Raw genomic sequence first — 22,927 nt, 5'->3', positions numbered from 1 at the left:
CATAATCACATGCTCAGGAGAAAGGACCCACAAAATGGTTGAAGTTAGAAGAGAGAAGGGTTAATTACATTTTTTAACAGTTGTACTGGGATATAGATTATATACAAGGTTTACCCATTTAAAGTGGACAAGTCAATGGTTTTTAGTATATTTAGAATTGTGCAACTGTCACTGTAAGATAACTTTAGAACATTTTCATCATCCCCAAAAGAAACCCCACACCTATTAGCAGCAACTCCCCATCACCCACCTCCTGCCCTCCGACTCCCACAACCAGCCCTAGGCAACCACGAATCTACTTTCTCTCTCCACAGATCTGTCTACTTTGGACATTTAATATAAACAAGATCGTACAATATACGGTCTTTTGTAACTGGCTTCTTTCGCTTGGCATAATGTTTTCAAGGTTCATCCATGCTGTATCATGTATCAGTATTCCATTCGTTTCCATTGCTGAATAATAATTCCATTTTATGTCTATACCACATTTTATCCTTTAACAGTTGAGGGACACTTGGGTTGCTTCCACTTTTTGGCTATTATAAATAATGTTGCTATGAACATTCAGGTACAAGTTTTTATATGGACATATGTTTTCAGTTATCTTGGGCAGATATCTAGGAGCAGAATTGCTGGGTCATATGGTAACTCATGTTCAGCATTTTGAGGAACTGTCAGATTGTTTTCCTAACTGGCTGCACCATTTTATACTCCCATTAACAAGGTATGAGGATTCCAATTTCTCCACATCGCTGCCAGCTTGTTACTCTGTCTTTCAGATTACAGTCACCCTACTGGGTATGCTGTTTTCTCACTGTGGTTTTGATTTCCATTTCCCAGGTGACTAACGATGTTGAGAATCTTTTCATGTGTTTGCTTGTTGGCCCTTCATATTTCAACAGAAACAGTTATTCAAATCTTTCCCCATTTTTTAACTGGGTTGTCTTTTTATTATTGAGTTGTAAGAGTTCTTTATATATTCTGTATTCTAGTCCCTGATGGTAATTGCATCTTAGTGAAGAGGGGATATCAGAATGTATGCTCCATGATACAGTACCTTATTTTATTCACTGCTGTATCCCTAGCACTGAGAGCAATGTCTGGCATACATCAGTAGGAGTTTAATAAATATTTGTGGAAAAGAGGGGATGGAGGAAGGAAGGAAAGTTCCTAAAGAGAAAAGGTACATTGAAAAGCACAGGAAAAAGGGAAAGAAGAGAGGGAATCTAGCTTATGAAGGGCTTTACTGTAGGCCAAACAACAGGTTAAGCACTTAATTTACATCTTTTAATCCTCACAACAACCCTCTATAGGAGGTACTACAATCTTCATTGTACAGAAGAGGAAACTAAGGCTCAAAGGGATCAAGTAATTTTTAAGGTCATACTTAATAAAGAGTTTAAAGAATTGTTCATGCAGTCTTTCTTCTACTGTCTCCTTTTTCCTTCTGTGGGGTTCCCTTCCCTTGGACCTAATTCCTGGCAAGAGGTATGCGAAAATAGTTCCTGTTGCTCACTGAGATCACAATTATTTTCACAATAATTGGATTCTATCATGAGCAGAGGAAAAGTGGGAAAAAAATGGAACAAACAATATGCAAGGAGAGATGCTCTCAAAGAAGTCCATTATATTTTTACATAAATATCTGGATAGTGAGGACAGCTTGGAGGAAGTGTAAAGAAATAGATACATTAAAACAACAAAGTGTGTAGCTCTCCAAAGTCCTTCAGAAGGTACAAAAAAAAGCTTTTAAAGGATGCATTTAAGGCTTTGCCATATGGGACCACTGTGGGGAGGAAAAAAAGTAGTTTATAAAGAACTAAAACTCGGGTTTTGGACTCAAATCATCACTGATCCTCTGAGTGACCTTCATCTCAATCAAATGACCTTTTATAGGAACAAAAGGTATTTTTACCTGATAAGAAGTTGCTGCTGCTTTTTGGGGGGTGGGAGGAGGGAAGCTATCATATTAACAGTGACCATGTGTGGAATATTAAAGTAATAATCCTTGGGTGTTAGGCCTAGAAAAATTTGGGAGGTCACCTAGTCCAGAGATTTTCAAACTTTCTTAGCCAAGGAACTCACTGTTCAAGCACAATCTTTCAGAGAAGTTCAAAATGCAGAATAGACAAAGCAGGATGCCCTTGTTGGGGGCTCACAGGGAGGGAGCAGGTCCACAAAGGCTCACTGGAGCACAGCCTGGATACCCTTCCCTCAGTTACAGATCAATAGTTGGAGGCTCAAAGAAGTTAAGTCACACACACATCTGGATCTGTGATCCTCCATCCAGCCCCCTCTAACCATGCCATGGTGCTAACTCTTCACCTCCTCAGCTAAGGAGTTGCTTTTCCTAAGTCTCCCTGCAATCGGTACAGGGGGCTACAACAGCAATTTTCACATTGCAATCTCATTATCTGCATGCCAAGTTTTCCCATCATAGTCTAAGCCAAAGGCCAACAACTCAAATCCTTACAGGGACCAGATGAGTAATGATTACTATGACACTATCGAGAGTGACAACAGAAAAAAAGAAAACGACAAAAATATTCTTCCAGCCAAACAAATATACCAACTGGTTTACAACTTGTGCATCCAAGTTTCCAGCTTGCCTCCACTCCTCCCACTCCCTTCTTTCCAAACCAAAAGAGACATGAGGGCAGGAGCCATGACTATTCACTCCTGTATTCCCAACTCCTAGCACAGTGCCTTGGTACAAAGTAACTGGAGTCAATAAATATTTGTTGAATAAGTAAAGTGAATGAAGATCTGAATCATATCTCTGCCTCCCTGTACCCCCAGCAACTAATTTACAGAACTGAAAAAATTTGATTGTTAAAAGCATGCCATTATCTAGGCATAAAGTACTACTTAATAATTCTTCCAGTCTTCATTGTAAATTCAGATTTAATCATTAAAGAATGGAATATCTACTATGTGTCCAGGCACAGTTCCAGGCTTTGGAGGCACAGTGGTGAACAAGTCCCTGCTCACACGGTGCTTATATTTAACCATAACATTAACTGTTCATGTGATACATTTGCATTCTTAAATTTTAATTACACAGAATCCTAGAAAGTCATCTGAGATCAAAAGATGCTTTATTAATCAGATTGCAAAGTCCTTTTCTATATTTACTTACATCCTCAAATAATTTACAAATACCAATTATGTATTTAGATAACTGTGCTCATACCAAGCAGGATGTAACACGTTACAGAGAAGACTAGCAGGATACCACATGCCTAGGGTTTAAGATAGAGAAGATGACTAGCTGACAAACCTTTTGTCCCGGCAGGTTAGTAAGTAAATCACAGGTTGAAACTTACCTGGAAATTAGCACCCTGCTATACACATACACACATCTAAGAAAGGAAGAAGAGTGTAAGTATCAGGCAGAAAAACCACTTTAGAACTACTGCCTAACAAAAACAGGCAGGTATCTACAAAAACCACATCGTGTGCAATTTTACAGAAAAAAATATAATGAATTATCACTGAATACTTCAAGCTGAAATGCTTTTTGCGATTATATAAGTTTATTATATAATTCTATTTCTCCATCACTAGTGAAAATGCTTTAATTCAATTCCACTACAGATGGAGGGAAGAAGGAATTGTCATGAATAGATTTAAATTTTAAAAACAAATTTTGGGGACTTCCCTGGTGGCAGAGTGGTCAAGAATCCGCCTGCCAATGCAGGGAACACGGATTCGATCCCTGGTCCGGGAAGATCCCACATGCCGCGGAGCAACAAAGTCTGTGCGCCACAGCTACTGAGCCTGCGCTCTAGAGCCCGCGAGCCACGACTACTCAGCCCACACGCCCACAACTACTGAAGCCCGCGCACCTATAGCCTGTGCTCCGCAACAGGAGAAGCCACCGCACTGAGAAGCCCGTGCACCGCAACGAAGAGCAGCCCCCGCTCACCGCAACTAGAGAAAGCCCCGTGCGCAGCAACGAAGACCCAACACAGCCAAAAATAAATTAATCAATTAATAATAAATTTTTTTAAATTAAAAAGTAAAAAAAATAAAAACAAATTTTGAACCACAAGTGGATAAAATATCCTTGTTCTACACCCATTCCCCATTGTATTAGGCTTTCCCCCGCTTCTCCAAAGTTCACTTTATGGCACTTTCGTTTTATGAAAGACCTTCAACTAGTACCTATTTTCACTAGCCAAAGTCCGAAGAGGATTTTCGCTTTTACCAAAAAAAAAAAAAAAAAAAGCGAAAAGCGAAAGCAGCCTTCAGTGTTCGTTTTGCAGCGAGCCTTCAGAGAGGCAGCGAGCACCCCAAGCAGCAACAGTGGCCTCACCAAGCTCCCTCCCCAGGAAGGAGCGCAGCATCGAGCCGCCATAGCTTTGAACTATGTCTGTGAGTATCTGTGCTTTATCCTCATTTACTTTGTGCATCCGTTAGCAAGACGTGGCCTGAAGTAACTGTTTCTTCACTGTACACCATTTCAGCTTAGGAAAGGTTTCACCGGAACGCTGCTCTGCCTTCAGATAGTGGGGGAAACCTGTATAACAAAATAGCACTGATTATGAGTTTACGTGAACTCAGAGGCAAGCGCCACCCCTTCAGGGATAATTCAAAAGACATTTCTAGGGCTCTACAGCATCTATATTAGGGAAGGGGGTTATTCCTTTAAAAAGAATGAGCCAAGCTCTTTGTTTTGATGGAAACACTTGATTCCTGACAAAGAATCTGAGAGCACAAGCATTCGTACAAACAGCACTGGCAAACATGACTAAGAACTGCATTTAAGACGCCGAGTACAGAGAATCTAAGCAGAGTCAGCCTTTCCACAGAGTTAACCTACAATTTGAAGAGACCCAGGGATCCCAAAGGTAATGTTTAAACAACCAAACCCCAACATTCCAATATCACAGTGTGGTTTATAATACATTTTCCGGTGTCAGAAGGACTTGCGTTCAAACACTGGCTTTAAAGTTTATTCGTTGTGCAACTCGGAACAAAAAACCTAATCTCTCCAAGTCTTCTCCTTTCATCCAGCACTTCTTCACTGAGAGCCAGGCATGGACAAACCCAGGACAGCCCTCAGGGAGCGGACACACTGGCAGTCATTTACATGCAATTAGACAAACGCCAAGATAAAGAAGAGTTACAGGGTATAATGAGAGCACACAGTTGGGTTCCCTAGTGCAAACTAGGTATGGATCAGAGAAAGCTGCCTGGGAGAACAGCTCAATAAGACCTAAAGGATGAGAAAAAAAGTAGGCAAATATGCTCCTAGGAAGCATCTAGGCAGGGGAAATGGCTTATACAAAGGCCTGAACGTGAGAAAGCATGACTCTCTGGGAAACAGGAGAAAGCTGCTATGGCTGGACCACTGGGAGTGAGGGGGAGGAGGAGCAAAATGAAGCCGGAGAGGTTCAGGGGCCTTAAAAACAACCATATTAGAGTTTGTGTTTACCCTAAGAGCAATGGGAAAATGCTTGAGTTTTGAGCAAGGGTGACAAAATCAGGCCTAGGGTTCAAAAGATCAGCAGCAAAGAACAGTGTTTAAGCACACACGTTTTGAAGCTAGACTGCTTGAGCCCAAATCCTGGTTCTGTGCCTGTTTCCTCCTCCCTAAAAATGCTGACAATAATACCGACTTCATAGGGCTGTTATGAGGATTCAGTGACTTAATATGTATTTGTAAAGCATTTAGACCAGTGAATGGCACATAGTGGTTTTTTAAATTTTTTTATTGAAGTATAGTTGATTTACAATGTTGTGCCCATCTCTGCTGTACAGCAAAGTGACTCAGTTATACACATACATTCTTTTTTATATTCTTTTCCATTATGGTTTTTCCCAGGATATTGAATTTAGTTCCCTGGGCTATACAGTAGGACCTTGTTGTTTATCCATTTTATATACAATAGTTTGTATCTACTAACCCCAAACTCCCAATCCATCCCTCCCCCCACCCCACCCCCTCCCCTGGCAACCACAAGTCTGTTCTCTATGACTGTAAGTCTTTCTGTTTTGTAGGTCGGTTCATTTGTGCCATATTTTAGATTCCACATATAAGTGATAGCATGTGGTATTTGTCTTTCTCTTTCTGACTTACTTCATTTAGTACAATAATCTCTCGGTTCATCCACGTTGTTGCAAATGGCATTATTTCATTCTTTTTTATGGCTGAGTAATATTCCATTGTATGTATGTGCCACATCTTCTTTATCTATTCATCTGTTGATGGACATTTAGGTTGTTTCCATGTCTTGGCTACTGTGAATAGTGCTGTGATGAACACAGGGGTGCATGTATCTTTCTGAATTATAGTTTTGTCCAGATATATGCCCAGGAGTGGGACTGCAGGATCATATGGTAGTTCTATTTTTAGTTTTCTGAGGAACCTCCATACTGTCTTCCACAGTGGCTACACCAACTTACATTCCCACCAACAGTATAAGAGGGTTCCCTTTTCTCCACACCCTCTCCAGCATTTGTTATTTGTACACTTTTTAATGATGGCCATTCTGACCGGTGTGAGGTGGTACCTCATTGTACTTTTGACTTGCATTTCTCTAATAATTAGCAGTGTTGAGCATCTTTCCATGTGCCTATCGGCCATCTGTATGTCTTCTTTGGAGAAATGTCTATTTAGGTCTTCTGCACAGTTTTCAATTGGGTTGTTTGGTTTTTTGTTGTTGAGTTGTATGATCTGTTGGTGTATTTTGGAAATTAAGCCCTTGTTGGTCGCATCATTTGCAAATATTTTCTCCCATTCTGTGGGTTGTCTTTTCGTTTTGTTTATGGTTTCCTTTGCTGTGCAAAAAGCTTGTAAGTTTGATTAGGTCCCATTTGTTTAGTTTTGTTTTTATTTCTATTGTTTTGGGAGACTGACCTAAGAAAACACTGGTATGGATTATATCAGAGACACATAGTGTTTTTAAATAAGTAGTTTTAAAATTCTGGCTACGGTGTGGAGAGTGGTTCAGGGAGTGACTATTTAGGAGGCCGTTGTAATAATCCAGGGGATGACCATGGTGACAATTATGCAGTGGCAGTGAGAATAGAGGGAAACTAACAAATTTAAGAGTTATTTGGAAGGACTGGATGAAGAACTGAATGGGGGAAACAGCAAGTTGAGGTATGTGTCTAAGTTTTGGCCTGGGAGAATGGTGGTGCCATTTTCTGACATGTGGACACAGAAAGAAGAGCAGGTTTCAGGTAAAAAGGCAATGTGTGTAGTTTCTTCCCCAAATATAAATAATACACCTGACTCGTATGCCTCATATCTTCCATCCCAACTCTGTCTAAATAGTCAACCCCCAAGCAACAATGTTTTAGAGTAGACAAGCCTAATAAATCTGATGGTGTAGAAAGAAAAGCTCGAGAATTGGAGGGATCACACACTGGGGTCTTTCTGCTGCTCCTAACACAAGGGAGGCGCTGGATACCTGTTTGTTGAGAGAATGAAGGCTACTGAATTTAGCCTCCCCAAAACACTTACTGAGTGTGATGCCTGCTTAAATCCTGGCCTAACTCTTAACAGTACCGAGAGAGTGGAGAACAGAGCCTCTCTCACTTGCTTTGGTATTGCTCATCTTTCCTGTCCAGGAGTTTTTTGTTTCTGTTTCTGTTTTTGATTGAAACTCTGCACACACCAGTACTAACACCATCTTACATTTTTATAACATTTTATAGTGTAAGGCCAAAAGTACAGTGCTTCTATTTTTAACAGCAAAATACCAGAAACAGTCAAAATGTCCTTAATAGGGACTGACAGAATAAAGTATGTGACATCCACACTATGGAGCTCTGTGTACCAGTCAAAAGAAGTGAGGAAGACTTCTATACTCCACTGTAGAGTGATGTCTGGGATTTTAGGTAAAATGCAGAATAATATGCATTTAAGAAACAGAAGTGGAGGGGGGAGGAGAGATAAATTTGGGACTTGGAATTAACAGATACACACTACTATATATAAAATAGAGAAACGATGAGGACCTATTGTATAGCACAGGGAACTATATTTAATATCTTGTAATAACCTATAATGGAAAAGAATCTGAAAAAGTATATATATATATATATATATGTATGTATAAATCAATTTGCTGCATATCTGAAACATTGTAAATTAACTATACTTTAATAGAAAAACAAAAAATTAAAATAAAAAAGAGAAACAGAACGGAAATGTAGTTGCTCATATTAAGGAGGAAAAAAACGGAAGGATATCATTGACTACTAAAAATTCTAAACTGTAGGGGAAAGTTGGAGAATTGAGATGGAAGTTTTTTCTCTGAAAACAACTGGGTTATATGTATTTTCAACTTTAGAACCATGTAAATGTTTCACAACATTATAAAACAGGACCAAATCAAAAAGAAGAAAAACACAATCCCCCAAAATTAAAAACAAATATACCTAATTGTATATCAAATTGGTAATGAAACCACACAGAGAATTATTTCAAGTGAATTTAAAACACAGTAATTTGACAGCACGTGGGTTGTGGGATATAGCCTAAGGACAAATAGAACCATAAAGAAATAGTGAACTATTTAGTATTGTCATATTACTATTGTTATTTTGGATCTATACATAGTTGGACTAATGACACTAAGAACTAATATTTTCAGCATAAGAGGAAATAAATATAAATAGTAAGTCAAAGAAATCAATTAAAAATCTCATAATCTTAAACTTGGATTAGAAATATCAGTATGAAGTCATGATGTATTTTTCTCTTTCTGGTTCTGGCCACTGAAAATGTTTAGAAGTAATGACAACCCAGTGCCATGAGTACTCCCAACATCCAATTTGTGGTTTTAACATACCCATACCATTTTCCACTAAGAGAAACCAGGGTTCCTTTGAGAAATGGTCAATTCCAGGCCATAATAAAACATGTAAGCGATGAGCTCTGGGCAGCTTTTAGGGCAGAAAGCAAGGAAGTGATTAAAGACAACCGGTTTATGCCAAAAAGACACAGGCCCAACTTGATCAAGGCCCCATTAGCCAAAAATGGGACAATTTGAGCATTAGAAAATAGTATTTGCAATGGACTGAAATATAAGTATGTTAAAAATTCATGAGTTCATAATTAAAGGGGGTAGGGAGAAACACCTCACTTGTCACCTCTAAAAGTTGCCAAGACCCAAACTTGTTATTCTGTAAACTGACAAAAGGAATAAATCAAGTATTCATCCTGTCTTTCCTGCCTGAACTGTATTTCGGGGTATCCCAACAGTGTTGAGAAAAAGTTCTTTATAGGATAACTGATACTAATAAATATAGGAGGAATGCTAAAAACGGAAAATAACCATTTTGTAACCCCAATGAAACGGTGGATCTAAGCAATAATCATAAATGGCTGCAAAAATCATTAGGTGAAAGCCTGATGGGCAGCTTCATGATGGATGAATCAGGCCATCCAGGAATCCAGCGATCAATCTCACTACTAAAAGAGAGAAAACTGGACCGCTCATCCTCCTGATTTGGCTCAACAGCAAGTGTAGAGCATACCCAATGAGGTATTTTCAACTAAAAACACTGTACCTGAATCTAATTAACTCTCTACATCTAACTATCAGTTTACAGGAAATTCTAGGGTAGAGAAGCATGTTAAATGACACCATAAGGATTTGGTGGGAAATGTCTGTAGGACAAATGACGCAGTTTCCTCAACAAATCACAAGGGAAAATAGAAGGGAGGGAGAAACTGTTTTATATTTTTTAAAAAGACCTAAGAGACATATCCAAAATGCACTGTTGGATTTCTTTGGATATTGACTTGAAGAAACCAACTGTAAAAGGCCATTTTTGAAACAACTCTGGCAATTTGAACATTAACTGACAATTAGATGATATTAAAGAATTATAGTTAATTTCATTATGCTTAATAATGTTGTGTTTAAATTTTTTTAAATACAATACTTTATAAAAAGCTCTTAACATTCTCTAACACCATACACAAAAATAAACCCAAACTGGATAAAAGACCTAAAATGTAAGACCAGATGCTGTAAAACTCTTAGAGGAAAACATAGGCAGAACACCCTCTGATGTACACTGCAGCAGTATCTTTTTGGATCCACCTCTTAGAGTAACGAAAATAAAAACAAAAATAAACAAATGGGACCTCATTAAACTTAAAAGCTTTTGCACAGCAAAGGGAACCATAAACAAAATGAAAAGACAACCCACAGAAGGGGAGAAAACATTTGCAAACAATGTGACCGACAAGGGATTCATCTCCAAAATATACAAACAGCTCATACATACAGCTCATATTGATACAGCTCAATATCAAAAAAGTAAACAACCCAATCAAAAAAAAAGAAAAAATGGGCACAAAATCTAAATAGACATTTCTCCAAAGAAGACATACAGATGGCCGATAGGCACATGGAAAGATGCTCAACATTGCTAATTATTAGAGAAATGCAAATCAAAACTACAATGAGGTATCAACTCACACCGGTCAGAATGGTCATCATCAAAAAGTCTATAAACAATAAGTGCTGGAGAGGGTGTGGAGAAAAGGGAACCCTCCTACACTGCTGGTGGGAATGTAAATTGATACAGCCACTATGGAGAACAGTATGGAGGTTCCTTAAAAAACTAAAAATAGAACTACCATATGACCCAGCAATTCCACTACTGGACATATACCCTGAAAAAACCATATTTCAAAAAGATACATGCACCCCACTGTTCACTGCAGCGCTATTTACAATAACCAAGACATGGAAGCAACCTTAATGTCCATCAATAGATGAATGGATAAAGAAGATGTGGTGCATATATACAATGGAATATTACTCAGCCATAAAAAAGAGTGAAATAATGCCATTTGCAACAACATGGATAAACCTAGAGATTATCATAGTAAGTGAAGTCAGAGAAAGAGAAAGACAAACACCATATGCTATCACTTATATGTGGAATCTAAAAAATGATACAAATGAACTTATTTACAAACCAGAAACAGACACACAGACTTAGAAAACAAACTTATGGTTACCAAAGGGGAAAGGTGGGGGGTGAGGAATAAATTAGGAGGTTGGGATTAACATATATACATTACTATATATAAAACAGAAATCAACAAGGACCTACTGTATAGCACAGGGAACTCTACTCAATACTCTGTAATAACCTATATGGGAAAAGAATCTGAAAAAGAATAGATATATGTATATGTATAACTAAATCATCTTGTACACCTGGAATTCACACATTTTAAATCAACTACACTGCAATATAAAATAAAAATTAAAAAAACAAAACGAAAATAAATAAATTTAAAAAGAATAAAAAGCTCTTTTACAATCATTACCCTGATGCTGGGTACCCAGAAGATGTCCAATAAATACTGGTTAAGATAAATGACAAGAGCAACACTCCCCTGTAAACCTGCCACTTCACCCTCCCAAAATAAAAGGATTAACCCTTGGCCTGTTATTCAAGTCAGTACCATCCCTCATCACCAGTTCCAACCATATTTCCCAGGGTGCCTCCTTACACCTCTACATTTCCAGACAAATTGAACTATTTGCAGTTTTTTGCAGAGGTCTCATGTTTTCCTTCCTGCGTGCCTTTGAAGGCCCTGGAATGCCCTTCCACTATCTCTTTGTCCAGATCCTACCCTCTTGAAGACCCATCTCCAAAGTTAGCTCCTATATAATGCTTTCTTTGAACTTCCCCACAGAAGTCATTATTCCTCTGGTTCACCTGTGTCATCTGTAACATCCCACCTTGTATGTACTGTTACTTTTTTGTTAAGTACCTACTATTGGTCTGTACATTCAGCTAATATTTATCGAACACCTACTATTCTTTGGGCCTGTGCTAGGGGTTAACGATGCTGCAATGAATAGACAAACACTGTTTCTGACTACATGAATGTTACGGTCTAGTAAAGGATGACCAAAATTACACTAATTATATAAGAAATTACTCACAATTTTGAGAAGTATACCAAAAAAAGAAATGTAGGAATTACGACAGGATACGATAAAGGTGTCAGACACAGCTGGACTCTGCCACATATGGGCATGATTTAGGATTAATCACTTCAAATTACAATTCACTATGTGCATTGTGTTTTTAACAATGCAGATCTGGGAACGCTTAAGGCTTAAATAAAATATGTAATGCCATTACCTGACCTACAGTCGACCCTCAATAAATAAATGTTAGTTCTTATTCCCAGAAGCTGTGCCCATCTGGAGAGAAACTGTGTTTGATTAGCCTTTGGATCCTAATTCTCTAGCTCTTGGTCGGCCAAAAGGTATGAGCCCAATAAACAATTCAGAATAAGGAGAACAGAGAAGGAAAAAAAGCTGTAATAAGAACACCCAGCATTTGCATCAGGAGTCTCCCCGAGATGTGGAGTACCACTGTTTCCATTTTACAGGTGAAGTAACTGAGGCTGGGGGGAGAAAACGGGGCTCAACAATATGATTACATGGAAGTCCCAGCTCCGAGGCCTCTCCTGGTCTTTCTTTCTCCTTCTGGACTCTACAACTCGAGCCCAGAAACCCGGACGAGTGCCGCTGCTCCTCCCAGAAGGCTTTGCAGCACCGCGGAGAACTCTGGGATACAAATGAATAAACAAATCCAAGGCAAGGGCGAGACCTGGGCCCAAGAAACTCCGCCCTAAGCCTGCCAAGTACCTTCTTCATCCCTTTTGTGTGCTTACCTTTCCTGGGGCTCCCACTCTCGGGCGCCTCACTAACACTCGCAAAGGCGGGGAACAGCGCCATGATCACAGGCCGCACCGCCTTTTCACTCCACAAAAATGGCGCCGGGAAGCCGAGGCCGGTAGTAAGGCCCTTGCGGTCGCTGTGCACTCTGGGAAGTGTAGTTTTCCCGTCGGTCCTTTGGCCTGGACCCCAACCGCGGGGGCGGGGCGGAATGAAAGGGGGCGGGGCATGATGGGGGAGGGGCGGAAGGGACCACTTCCCAGTAATTAGTACTGTCAGGCTTCTGTGAGAACCGGAAAATGCTGAGACTGGAGGTGCAACTGTTCAGAGCACAAAGTTCAAGGAAGTTGGGATTCTGATTACACCCCTGAGTTCACACCATGGCTTCCTAACTGACTCAAATCAAACTCCCTAAGCTTCAGTTTTTTTGTTTTTTTAAAAATTTTGTTTATTAATTTATTTTTGTTAATTTATTTATTTATTTTTGGCTGTGTTGGGTCTTCGTTTCTGTGCGAGGGCTTTCTCTAGTTGTGGCAAGCGGGGGCCACTCTTCATCGCAGTGCGCGGGCCTCTCACTATCGCGGCCTCTCTTGTTGCGGAGCACAGGCTCCAGACGCGCAGGCTCAGTAGTTGTGGCTCACAGGGCCCAGTTGCTCCGCGGCATGTGGGATCTTCCCAGACCAGGGCTCGAACCCGTGTCCCCTGCATTGGCAGGCGGATTCTCAACCACTGCGCCACCAGGGAAGCCCTAAGCTTCAGTTTTGATGAAATAAAAGTTTGTATTTTAAGGCAAGATAAACATTTAAACAAAAATTTTTCTCTGCCCATTTGTACCTCCTCCCTCCCGTCTAGTGTGCATCATACATCTGCATTGCGCATTAACCAGACCTCCCCAATGGCAGAAATACCTGCTCAACCATAAAGATCAATTTTTCTTTTTCTGGTGCCAGCTGGGTAATTCCTCAGAAGATAACATTCCTTTCTGAATCCCGTAAGGGGTCACTCATGACCCACCACTCACCCTGTATGTGTAGGCATCTTTGGTGAACTTTATGTACAATGCCAATATGTCATTTCCCTTAAAGATAGTGACTGGTGCGGAACAGACTGGTCAGACGACCTGGGGAGAATACTGGGCCACACCTTATGGAAGTTCTTGGCTTAAATACATCTTTATGAACTTATTAATGTTTCTAGCTATATTACTTGTTTTCTGTCTATTCTATAAGATTATTGTTTCTTGCATTACCAAATGTGTGACTGAGTCTCAGATAAAATTAATGATGAACAGATGCCTTGAAGTGATTGATCAAATACATAGTTCTATAAGATCAATGATTGTAATAGTGTAACTCTAGATACGGGAAAAAGCAACAAGAGGGAACCATTTCCTGGACCGTAGAAGACTAGTAAGACAGGCAGTCCAGAGGCTTTTGGTTACTGTTAAAGGGGCCTAGTCCAATACAGTACCTTGAGGGGCCTATCAATGAAATCTTTGCTTGACCTGGGAATGAGCATTCCTGGCACCTTGGGACAAAGTGGTCACAAAATGCCTCCCAAACCTTGGTCAAAATTAAGACCAAAAGGGAGGGGATTGTAAAATAAAGAATGTCACCCACCATCCAGTTCTACAAGAATCAAGTCACTAGCCACTGCAGTCACTGAAAGGAATCCCTGAAAGGAATTCAGGGCAAGCATCAGGATGAGGCACTTTGTGCTCTGGGAGAACTGATAGAACTGGCTCTCAGATAGTTAGATATTTTCAGGTGAAAATTTTATGAACCCGGTTTCTTGCACCTTCCAATACTTAGAAAAGCACTAAAACCATTAACTAAGATATCTTTTCCTCCCGAATAGCAGTAACCTTCTATCAAGATGAGAGTTTGCATGTAACCCTTCACCAAAATCACATACATTCTGGCCTCCTACTTTATCTCTTCAGACCAGTTCTCAGAGCTGTCTGGGAGATTGTCTCCTGTATTATAATCCTCAGTTTGGCTCAAACAAAACTTTCCACTTCTTTCTTAGATTGACAATTGATTAATTTTTTTGTGTGGACAGTTTCTTCTGCAAAATGTTTTGAAGGTTAAATTAGCATAGAGGTAAAGTGCTTAGGCTTGTGCCTGGCTCGTGGAAAGCACTTAATACAAGTTAGCTATTATGTGAGTTGTGACTGCAAGTCTGACTCAAAGCCTTGTGAAATATCCAAACTTCAATCAATTTATCATTTTAAATATTTTAGAAATACAAAAGAATTCAAGGTCCTCTCAAGTTCAAAGGTCTTTGCTGGTTAGAAAATATATTTACCCACTTATGAAGTATTCTTGACTTTAAAAAATTGAATCTGAATCTAATGAAGACTGCTACCAGAAATATATGGGTAAAGGAACAATTTAAAGAGCTCATACCACCTAGAAGCAATCAGCCAAATTCAGAGTGTGGGAAATTATAGAAAACAACCCAGTTTCTTCAATGAATCAACATCTTTAAGGGGGTGGGAGACTGAAATAGATTAAAAGATTTTAGAGATATATCAACCAAATGCAATATACAGCCTCATTATGATTCTGGTTGGAAGAATTATAAAAATACTTTTTTTGAGATAGATGGAGAAATTAGAAGTTGACAGAATATTAGACGACATCAGGTAATTCTTATTAATTCTGTTAGATGTACTAATGTACTAATGGCACTGAGATTACTTTTTTAAAGTTCTTATATATCAGAGATATATAGTGAAGTATTTGCAGGTGAAAATAAATAAATGAAAATATATCTGGGGGGGTGATGGAGTCCTAGGGAGTTCAAAGATCTTTAGTTAGGAAATAGATTAAGAGTGGGAGATGCAAATCAAATCAAAGGATGGATGGACTCTTGTGAAAGCTGCAGACCTGTGTGAGAATTAGGTTGTGTGCATCCAAAATGAGCACGCTTCAAGTATTGAAGGCCTCTACACAGTGCTTACAAAAAGAGACTTAGTATGATGATATGAGCAGCAAAAGTCTGCAACTTTCAGGTTCTACCAAAATCTCTGGCTCTAAGTTCCCTCAGTTAATCGGGGCAGCTTCCGCCTCCCTTAGCAGACGCCTCCCTTAGCAAACTCCCCTGGCTGCCGCCTTCCCCACTGCTTCGTATCCTTCCATTCCAGAAGAGCAACTAATGTGGAAGGGTTAGGAGAATCAGGGCCATAATAGTAACGTTTTTGTCATAAGAAGGAATCTGGGCATATTAGATATTTTCTGTACTACAGATGGGGAAGAGAACTTGGCTTAAGAGACCCCTTATAAGAACAATTTAAAAGTGTGTAATCGAGTAACTGCTTTAGACTCCTGATTTTAAGTCGAAATCTTATGAAGTTTAGGCAAAGTTTCAGACCATCGAATAATTTAAAATTTACCATACTTTTAGGTATAATTGATTACCTGTGTAAAAATTAATACTTGAAGAAGATTTCAGGTAACTGAAATACCCAAAGAGGAAATAAAACGTGTTACATTTACATAAGATGCATAAATGCTAAGCCAAGGTCAGCAAACTTTTTCTTAAAGGGCCAGATAGTAAATATTTTAGGTTTTGTGGGCCAGAGGGTCTGTGCCACAACTACTCAATTTTGCCACTGTATTGGGAAAGCAGCCAGAGATAATAAATGTTAAATGAATGGACATGGCTGTGTTCTAATAAAACTTTATTTACAAAAACAAGTGGTGAGCCCACAGGCCATCATTTGCCAATCCCAAAGAGGCCTGTATTACATTGGGAAGTGTTTCATTAGCTACCTTTATAAACTGAAGCAAACATTATTCAAGATCCCTAAAAATTATTGCTAAAATAACAAATGAAATATGTAATCTGAACTTGAACATTTAAGAACATTATTCTTCAATTAAAATATTTATTCCTTTATATCCAACAACCAGTTTTCAGGAAATGAAAGGACAAAGGAACATCATAAACACCACCAGGGGATACAATCAGCAAAATCCTGATTGTGGGAAACCGTGTGGAACAAACTACCTGCTTTCTCTCTCTCTCTCTCTCTCTCTAGGCTGTGCTGGGTCTTCGTTGCTGTGCGCTAGCTTTCTCTATTTGTGGTGAGAGCGGGCTACTCTGTGTTGCAGTGTGCAGGTTTCTCATTGCGGTGGCTTCTCTTGTTCCAGAGCACGGGCTCTAGGCGCACGGGCTTCAGTAGTTGTGGTTCGTGGGCTCTAGAGCGCAGGCTCAATAGTTGAGGCGCAGGGGCTTAGTTGCTCTGCAGCGTGTGGGATCTTCCCAGACCAGGGATCGAACCCGTGTCCCCTGCATTGACAGGTGTATTCTTGACCACTGTGCCACCAGGGAAGGCCCCTGCTTTCTTCAACAAATAAAGTGCAAGGGAAAAAAATAAAGCAAGGAGCCAAATGGAGACATGTATTAAAAGAGACTCGAGAGTCATATTGACCAATAGTAATGCACAGATCTTATTTGGATTCTGATTCAAACATACTGTATACATAAAATGATGACATTTACAAAACAGCTGAAAATGTGAATACTGGCTGGATATTTGATAAAATTAAGGGATTATTGTTCAAACTTTATAGACATGATAAATGTGTTATGGTTATATATTTTTTTAAAGAGTCCATATCTTTTAGAAATACATGCTGAACTATTTACAAGTAAAATGGTATATGCCTAGGATTTGCTTCAAGTATGGGAGGGAATTAATTGGTGAAGGTATGGTTGAAACAACATTGGCCCTGAGTTGATAATTATTAAAATTGGGTAATGTGAACATGGGGGTTCATACACTATTTTGGCCTTTTTTGTTAAGTATATTGAAATGTTTCATAATACAAAAGTTTTAAACTGGAAATTTAAAAGCTTATTTTTTAAAAAACATAGCAGTGAAAAGGAACAAACTACTGATATACATAGTGACATGAATGAAGCTCAAAATCTATGCTGGGTAAGAAAAGCCAGACACAGAAGAGTATTTACTGTATGATTCTGTTGATATAAAATTCTAGAAAATGCAAATTAATATATAGTGACAGAAAGTGGATCGGTGACTTCCTGCCTCTGGGAGTAGAAGGAGGGATATCCTGTGTGGTGCAAGGAGAATCTCTTGGGAGTGATGAAAATGTTCTGTATCTTGATTGTGGTGGTGGTGGTTTCATAGATGTGAACCATCTGGTTTTTTTAAAAGCTTAGGAACACACTAAGGTTTTGAATTTGTTGTTTCAATAAACTGAACACTAATCTTTTAAACCAGGGATCAGCAAACTTTCTGAAAAGGGTCACATAGTAAATATTTTAGACATAGCAGGATATACGGTCTCTGTGGCAACTACACTGAAATCTGAATTTCAAAAATTTTCGCGTCACAAAATATTATTCCCCTTTCTATTTTTTACAACATTTGTAAATGTAAAAACCATTCTCAACTCATGGGCCATGCAAATCAGCGTGGGCCGATTTGACCCACAGCCATAGTTCACTGGACCCTTGCAAACTTTTTACCATTAGACAAAAATAAAAGTAAACTTTTGAATAGTCTTTTCCGCACAGGAAAAACCACCCCAGAGAGCATGAAACTAACTCACTTAACTATTATTATTATTATCACTATTATTTCACCCTATAGACTGGGTATTTCCAGTGCCTTTTGCAGGAATTACTTTGAATAAACCAACAATGTTTTCAAATTATGATTTGGTTTTGTATGGAGCTTGACTAAAGGAAAAGAATGCACTGCTCAACTACTTGTAAATGTTGCTATTCTTTGTAGTAGAGATTACTCACTCTAAGTTGATAAGTTGCTGTTCTAGTATCTGTCACACTTTCTAATGTACTCTCATTTAGCCTGTCTCACAGACCCTGATCACCCTTGGACACCAACAAGAGTGAATCTTTTCTCCAAAGCTGGGAGGAAAAGATGTGGGGCAGGGGCGGTTGTGCAGGAGAGATATATGAAAAGGGGCTGTATTTTAGTTGCAGAAGATTTGGATGAGAGAGGTTATGCAATCTTGATCTCAGTAAAGTGGGCAGTCAGACTGGCCATGAAGAATGAAAAAGACGCGGGCATGAGGTAGGGGCTGAAAACCATAGAAAACAGCCTTTAAATAATGTCATAGAAGACACAACATGAACAAAAGGATTGCCAGGAGGCAGTTAGACACCAAGTAGGTAGGTGTAGGTGCTCAGGACTTGTTTGTTGCCAAAATAGCACCTACATAATTCCCATTTACTTTTGGAGAAGGATATTATAGAAAAAAGAATACGTAGTGGACACCTTTTCTTTTGCTTAATTAGCACCCTCTTTTCTGAATCCACAGGGTGGTCGTGTTAGTACAATGTGGCCTTACTGTCCTGGCCCAATCTGATTGGTCAGGGTAAGGATGTGACCCAACTCGGCCACGTCTTTAGTTGGTCAGTGTTCAACCCAGCTCTGACCCAATCCAGGCCAAGCAAAGTTCTTTTCCAGGAATTCTGGAACTAGAACTGAGAAAGAGAAGCTGGTCTCTCTTTGTGTGTCTGGACTGCAAGATATAATAGCCCAGGAGCTGGTGGACAAGTAGAGGAAACCTGCTTGTAGAGAGAGAAGGATGAAAGCAGATGTGAGTTGGAGAAGAGGGGTATGGGACTCTAATTCTAGTTGTCCCTGGAGCCTCGGGTCTATGCTTGGATTCTGGAAAACAGCCCAATATCCCTTTCATGTATCCCTCATTTCAGTTAAACAGATTCCAGTTGACTTTCTGTCACTTACAACCAAGAGTCCTATATGATACAGAATGAATGAGTGAATGAATGAATAAATGACAACATCTCTACACTCAAGGTCATAATCCCAGAGCCTAGAGGTGTTCTAATTAGTTTCAATGATGATGAGACTTTTAAACTGGTATAAACATTAATAAAGGGAAACCTCACTAAAATGGATTTGGGAGGCTAGAAGCAGGAGAGCTCTCATGCACATACCACTCAGTCTCAATTACAGGAAGAACTGTCGATTACAGACCCCAACAGAAGAATCACCAACAAGAAGGAACCATCAATTACAGGCCCCAACAGGAAAAGACGTACAGTGTGTCTCCTACATGAAATCCAATACCCCAGCAATTCAGCCAACGAGAAACCATCATTACCCCAAACTCTCACTTTCTCTAATGGACTTTCATTCAGAACAACCCCTCCCAATGCCCTCCTTTTTCCCTATAAAATAATGTTCTTCTCCTTTGTTTATTGGACTTGCCTATGGCTTTTGCTCTAGCTTGTTTGTCCCGAATTGCAATTCCTCCACTATCCCAGAATAAACATATTTGCTGGTTGAATAATGACTTTTATTTTTACGGTCAACATTGGCCTATGAAGAGCATGTAAAAGCAAACTCTTTTCATCTTAAGAAGAAAGGAATCTTTACCCACTAACTCAGGCAAACTGGAGAAACAGGCCTATCAACTCATTCAATCTTAAGGAATTTTCTGGTAGTCCCTATGTAGTAAAAGAAAGAAAATGTGCCTTTGGAAACCAGAGATATCAACAAGGAAATAAAAGAGCCTGAGCTATTTCATTGCTGTGATCTGCTTTCCCTATTTTTTTTTTTTTAAGAGGAAGAAGGGATGGCATGTCTTAGGTTAGAATGCCTTAATACGTGGACACAATCCCAAGCAATTGTTCTTCAGTCATGGCTAAAGTGGCCTATTTATGCCTAATCGCAGTTCACATACTCAAGAATCTGTCTGAAATATGTAAAGTTTTGAGAAGTTGTGCAGAAATTATGGAAGAATGTCAGCAACAACGCTTGGTAATGATGTTAGCATTTACAAGAGTCTCTAGGAGGAAACTCAGGTTTACTCTCCTATAAGGAGGGTTATGTGGTCAGGCTGAGGGCATTACCTAAGAGCTTTGGATAAAAGGGATTATAACCAGAGTTTTAAAAGATTAAATGAATTTTCTTGGGTAGCTTACTCTTAAACTAGCCTTTCTTCCCAAAATGCCCTGAACTTTCAGTCTCTGTTATGATTAGAGCTCTTCCAGAAAGTGATATGTTTTATAAGTTATACTGATAAGGAAAGGGATCAGTGAAAAAACATAAGCCTTTTATTTTTTTCAGTAATTTTTAACAAGCAAATAGTTAACTCCCCACTAGTCAGGCTGCCTTTCTTTGACTAGGAAAGTGACATTTTTAAGAACTGGTTGGTCCCAGTTTCCATTCAAAAACTCCTTTATCCTATTGCCTTTTCTCTCCGTGGCGATTCTCCTGGCTTGTGGCAGCATGTCTTTTAAGTAAGGGGCAAGAGTGGCTGGTTTATCTCCTCCCCTTCTTATTCCCATCTTTGCCTCTCTTTTCACTGCCTCCTCTCATTGCCAAAAAGAACAAAAATGTGCATTTTTTTCACCTGTAAATTTCCAGTTGCAAATGAAAGTATCTAAATTAAATTGGTTTCGCCTTGTGCCCACCTATTTAGGAGTACAGAGAGGAATTATCCCCTCCTACCATTTTAAGCATGCAATACATGCTTGATACAAAAAAAAAAAAGTTTTAAACACTGGAAAGTATAAAGAAGAGGGGGAATAATTGCCCATATTTTCATTACCCAAAGACAAATACTGTTTTGGGGTATTTCTACAGAGGCCTTTTCTTTCTTTCTTTTATGTTTTTTTGGGGTCTTAGTTTATGGGTATATTTTTTCATCATAATTGTGATTACTTTTCCTCCTAATAATATTCTATATAAGCATTTCTCGGTTTTACTACAAACCTCATAAATATGCATTAGATGCATAATATTTCATCCAATGGAATATTCTACTTAACCACTTCCTACTTCTAGATGTTTAGCAAACCTTACTTCTTGTGTCGTCTCATCAGTGTTACCCATGAGGTTTCCAAAACATGAATGGCCGGGCAGGATTGTCAGCAACAAGATCTTAAGTGGTAGCTCATCCACCAGTAGCCAAGAAAGGATGTCTGTAATGAGGAACTGCCACAGTGCTGGAGCATGAAGAGTGAGGTGGCGAAAATGGCAGCAAAAAAGGGCAAGAGGACACTTTCTAAAAAGACAAATATAACTTCAAATAATGTAGGCAAAACTCCATGAAACATTCACTCGGCAGTCACTACATTACGTGCCAACAGGACATACAGACATCTCAACAAACAAAGTGCAAAGATAACCTATAAACAAACAAGGAGTACTAGCAGCGCTGGGGAGGTGGGGATTAACTCTGCCTGGGAGGGCTCCGCAGAGGTGGAATTGCTCCCCTAGGTCTTGACAAATAAGAAGGCGTTCCCTGGCTAGACAAAGGAGAAAACACATGTAGACAGAGGAAATAGCACATGCAGAAGTCCAGTTTCTAAAACAGCAAGGTGTGTTCAAGGACTCTCAACCAGGGCTATGTGGCTGCAGTGAAGTGAGAGAGGCTGGGGTCACATCCTGAAGAACGCTGATGCCCTGTGTTGTAGAGTAAAGAATTTGTCTGGTCCTTGGGTCTAGTCCTATCTCAGTGGCAAACACTAAATCCTTGGCATTTACTGAGTGATCCTTTGTTGTTCATGGTGGCCCCTGACCACACCTGTGTTTATGCTAACGATCTGACTTTCCAGCATGACTGTCATGACTTAGACCAGTCATGCTGGAAAGATCAACCATGTGATTAGAGGGTTGGGGCTTTCAGCCAGCCAACCTCTAGGGAGTGGAAGGAGGCTGGAGACTGAGTTCAATCACATGGGTGATAATTCAATCAATCATATCTATGTAATGAAACCCCAATAAAACTCGAGACCCCAAGACTCCAGTGAGCGTCCTGGTCGGCAAATACATCAAATGCGCAAGGAGGAGGGTGCATCCTGAGTCTACTAGGAAAGTGCACAGAAGCTCTACATCTGGCTGGTCCTGATTTGCATCCTTTATAATAAAACTATAGTTGTAAGTCTAGTACTTTCTTGAGAGTTTTATGAGTCGCTCTAGGTGGTTGAGGGCACCCCTGAATTTGTAGCCAGTTGGTCAGAAGTGCAGGTAGGCTGGGGGCCCCTGAACTTGTGACTGGCATCTGAAGGAGAGCAGTCTTATCAGGGACAGTGCCCTCAACCTGTAAGTCTGTGCAAACTTCAGGTGATCTGCATAGGAATCACACTGCAATGTTGCACCCTGGGAAGAAATTTGGACTTGATTTTGAAGGATTTTAAGTAAAGGGACATCACATATTTGTGTCTTAGGAAAATCACTCTGTGCAGTATGAAGGGTGGATTAGACAGGGAAAAAT

General features: G+C 39.6%; 1 protein-coding gene across 2 annotated transcripts in view; it reads right to left on the bottom strand.

The window, feature by feature from the left end:
- The window catches only part of NRDE2 (NRDE-2, necessary for RNA interference, domain containing), a 46,904-nt gene extending 34,139 nt beyond the window's left edge, over window positions 1-12,765 (bottom strand). For both annotated transcript variants that reach the window (XR_011073660.1, XM_068541603.1), the window contains exon 1: window positions 12,677-12,765. Coding sequence is in view for 1 of the 2 variants with exons in the window: in XM_068541603.1 (XP_068397704.1) it covers window positions 12,677-12,740 (64 nt within the window). In the remaining variant the exon portion in view is untranslated. The remainder of the gene's footprint in view (window positions 1-12,676) is intronic.
- Window positions 12,766-22,927: the final 10,162 nt, after the last annotated feature.

This window comes from Eschrichtius robustus, chromosome 1, assembly GCF_028021215.1.
Source record: "Eschrichtius robustus isolate mEscRob2 chromosome 1, mEscRob2.pri, whole genome shotgun sequence".
Classification (NCBI taxonomy): Eukaryota; Metazoa; Chordata; class Mammalia; order Artiodactyla; family Eschrichtiidae; genus Eschrichtius; species Eschrichtius robustus.
This window is presented reverse-complemented; position numbering and strand designations above follow the sequence as displayed.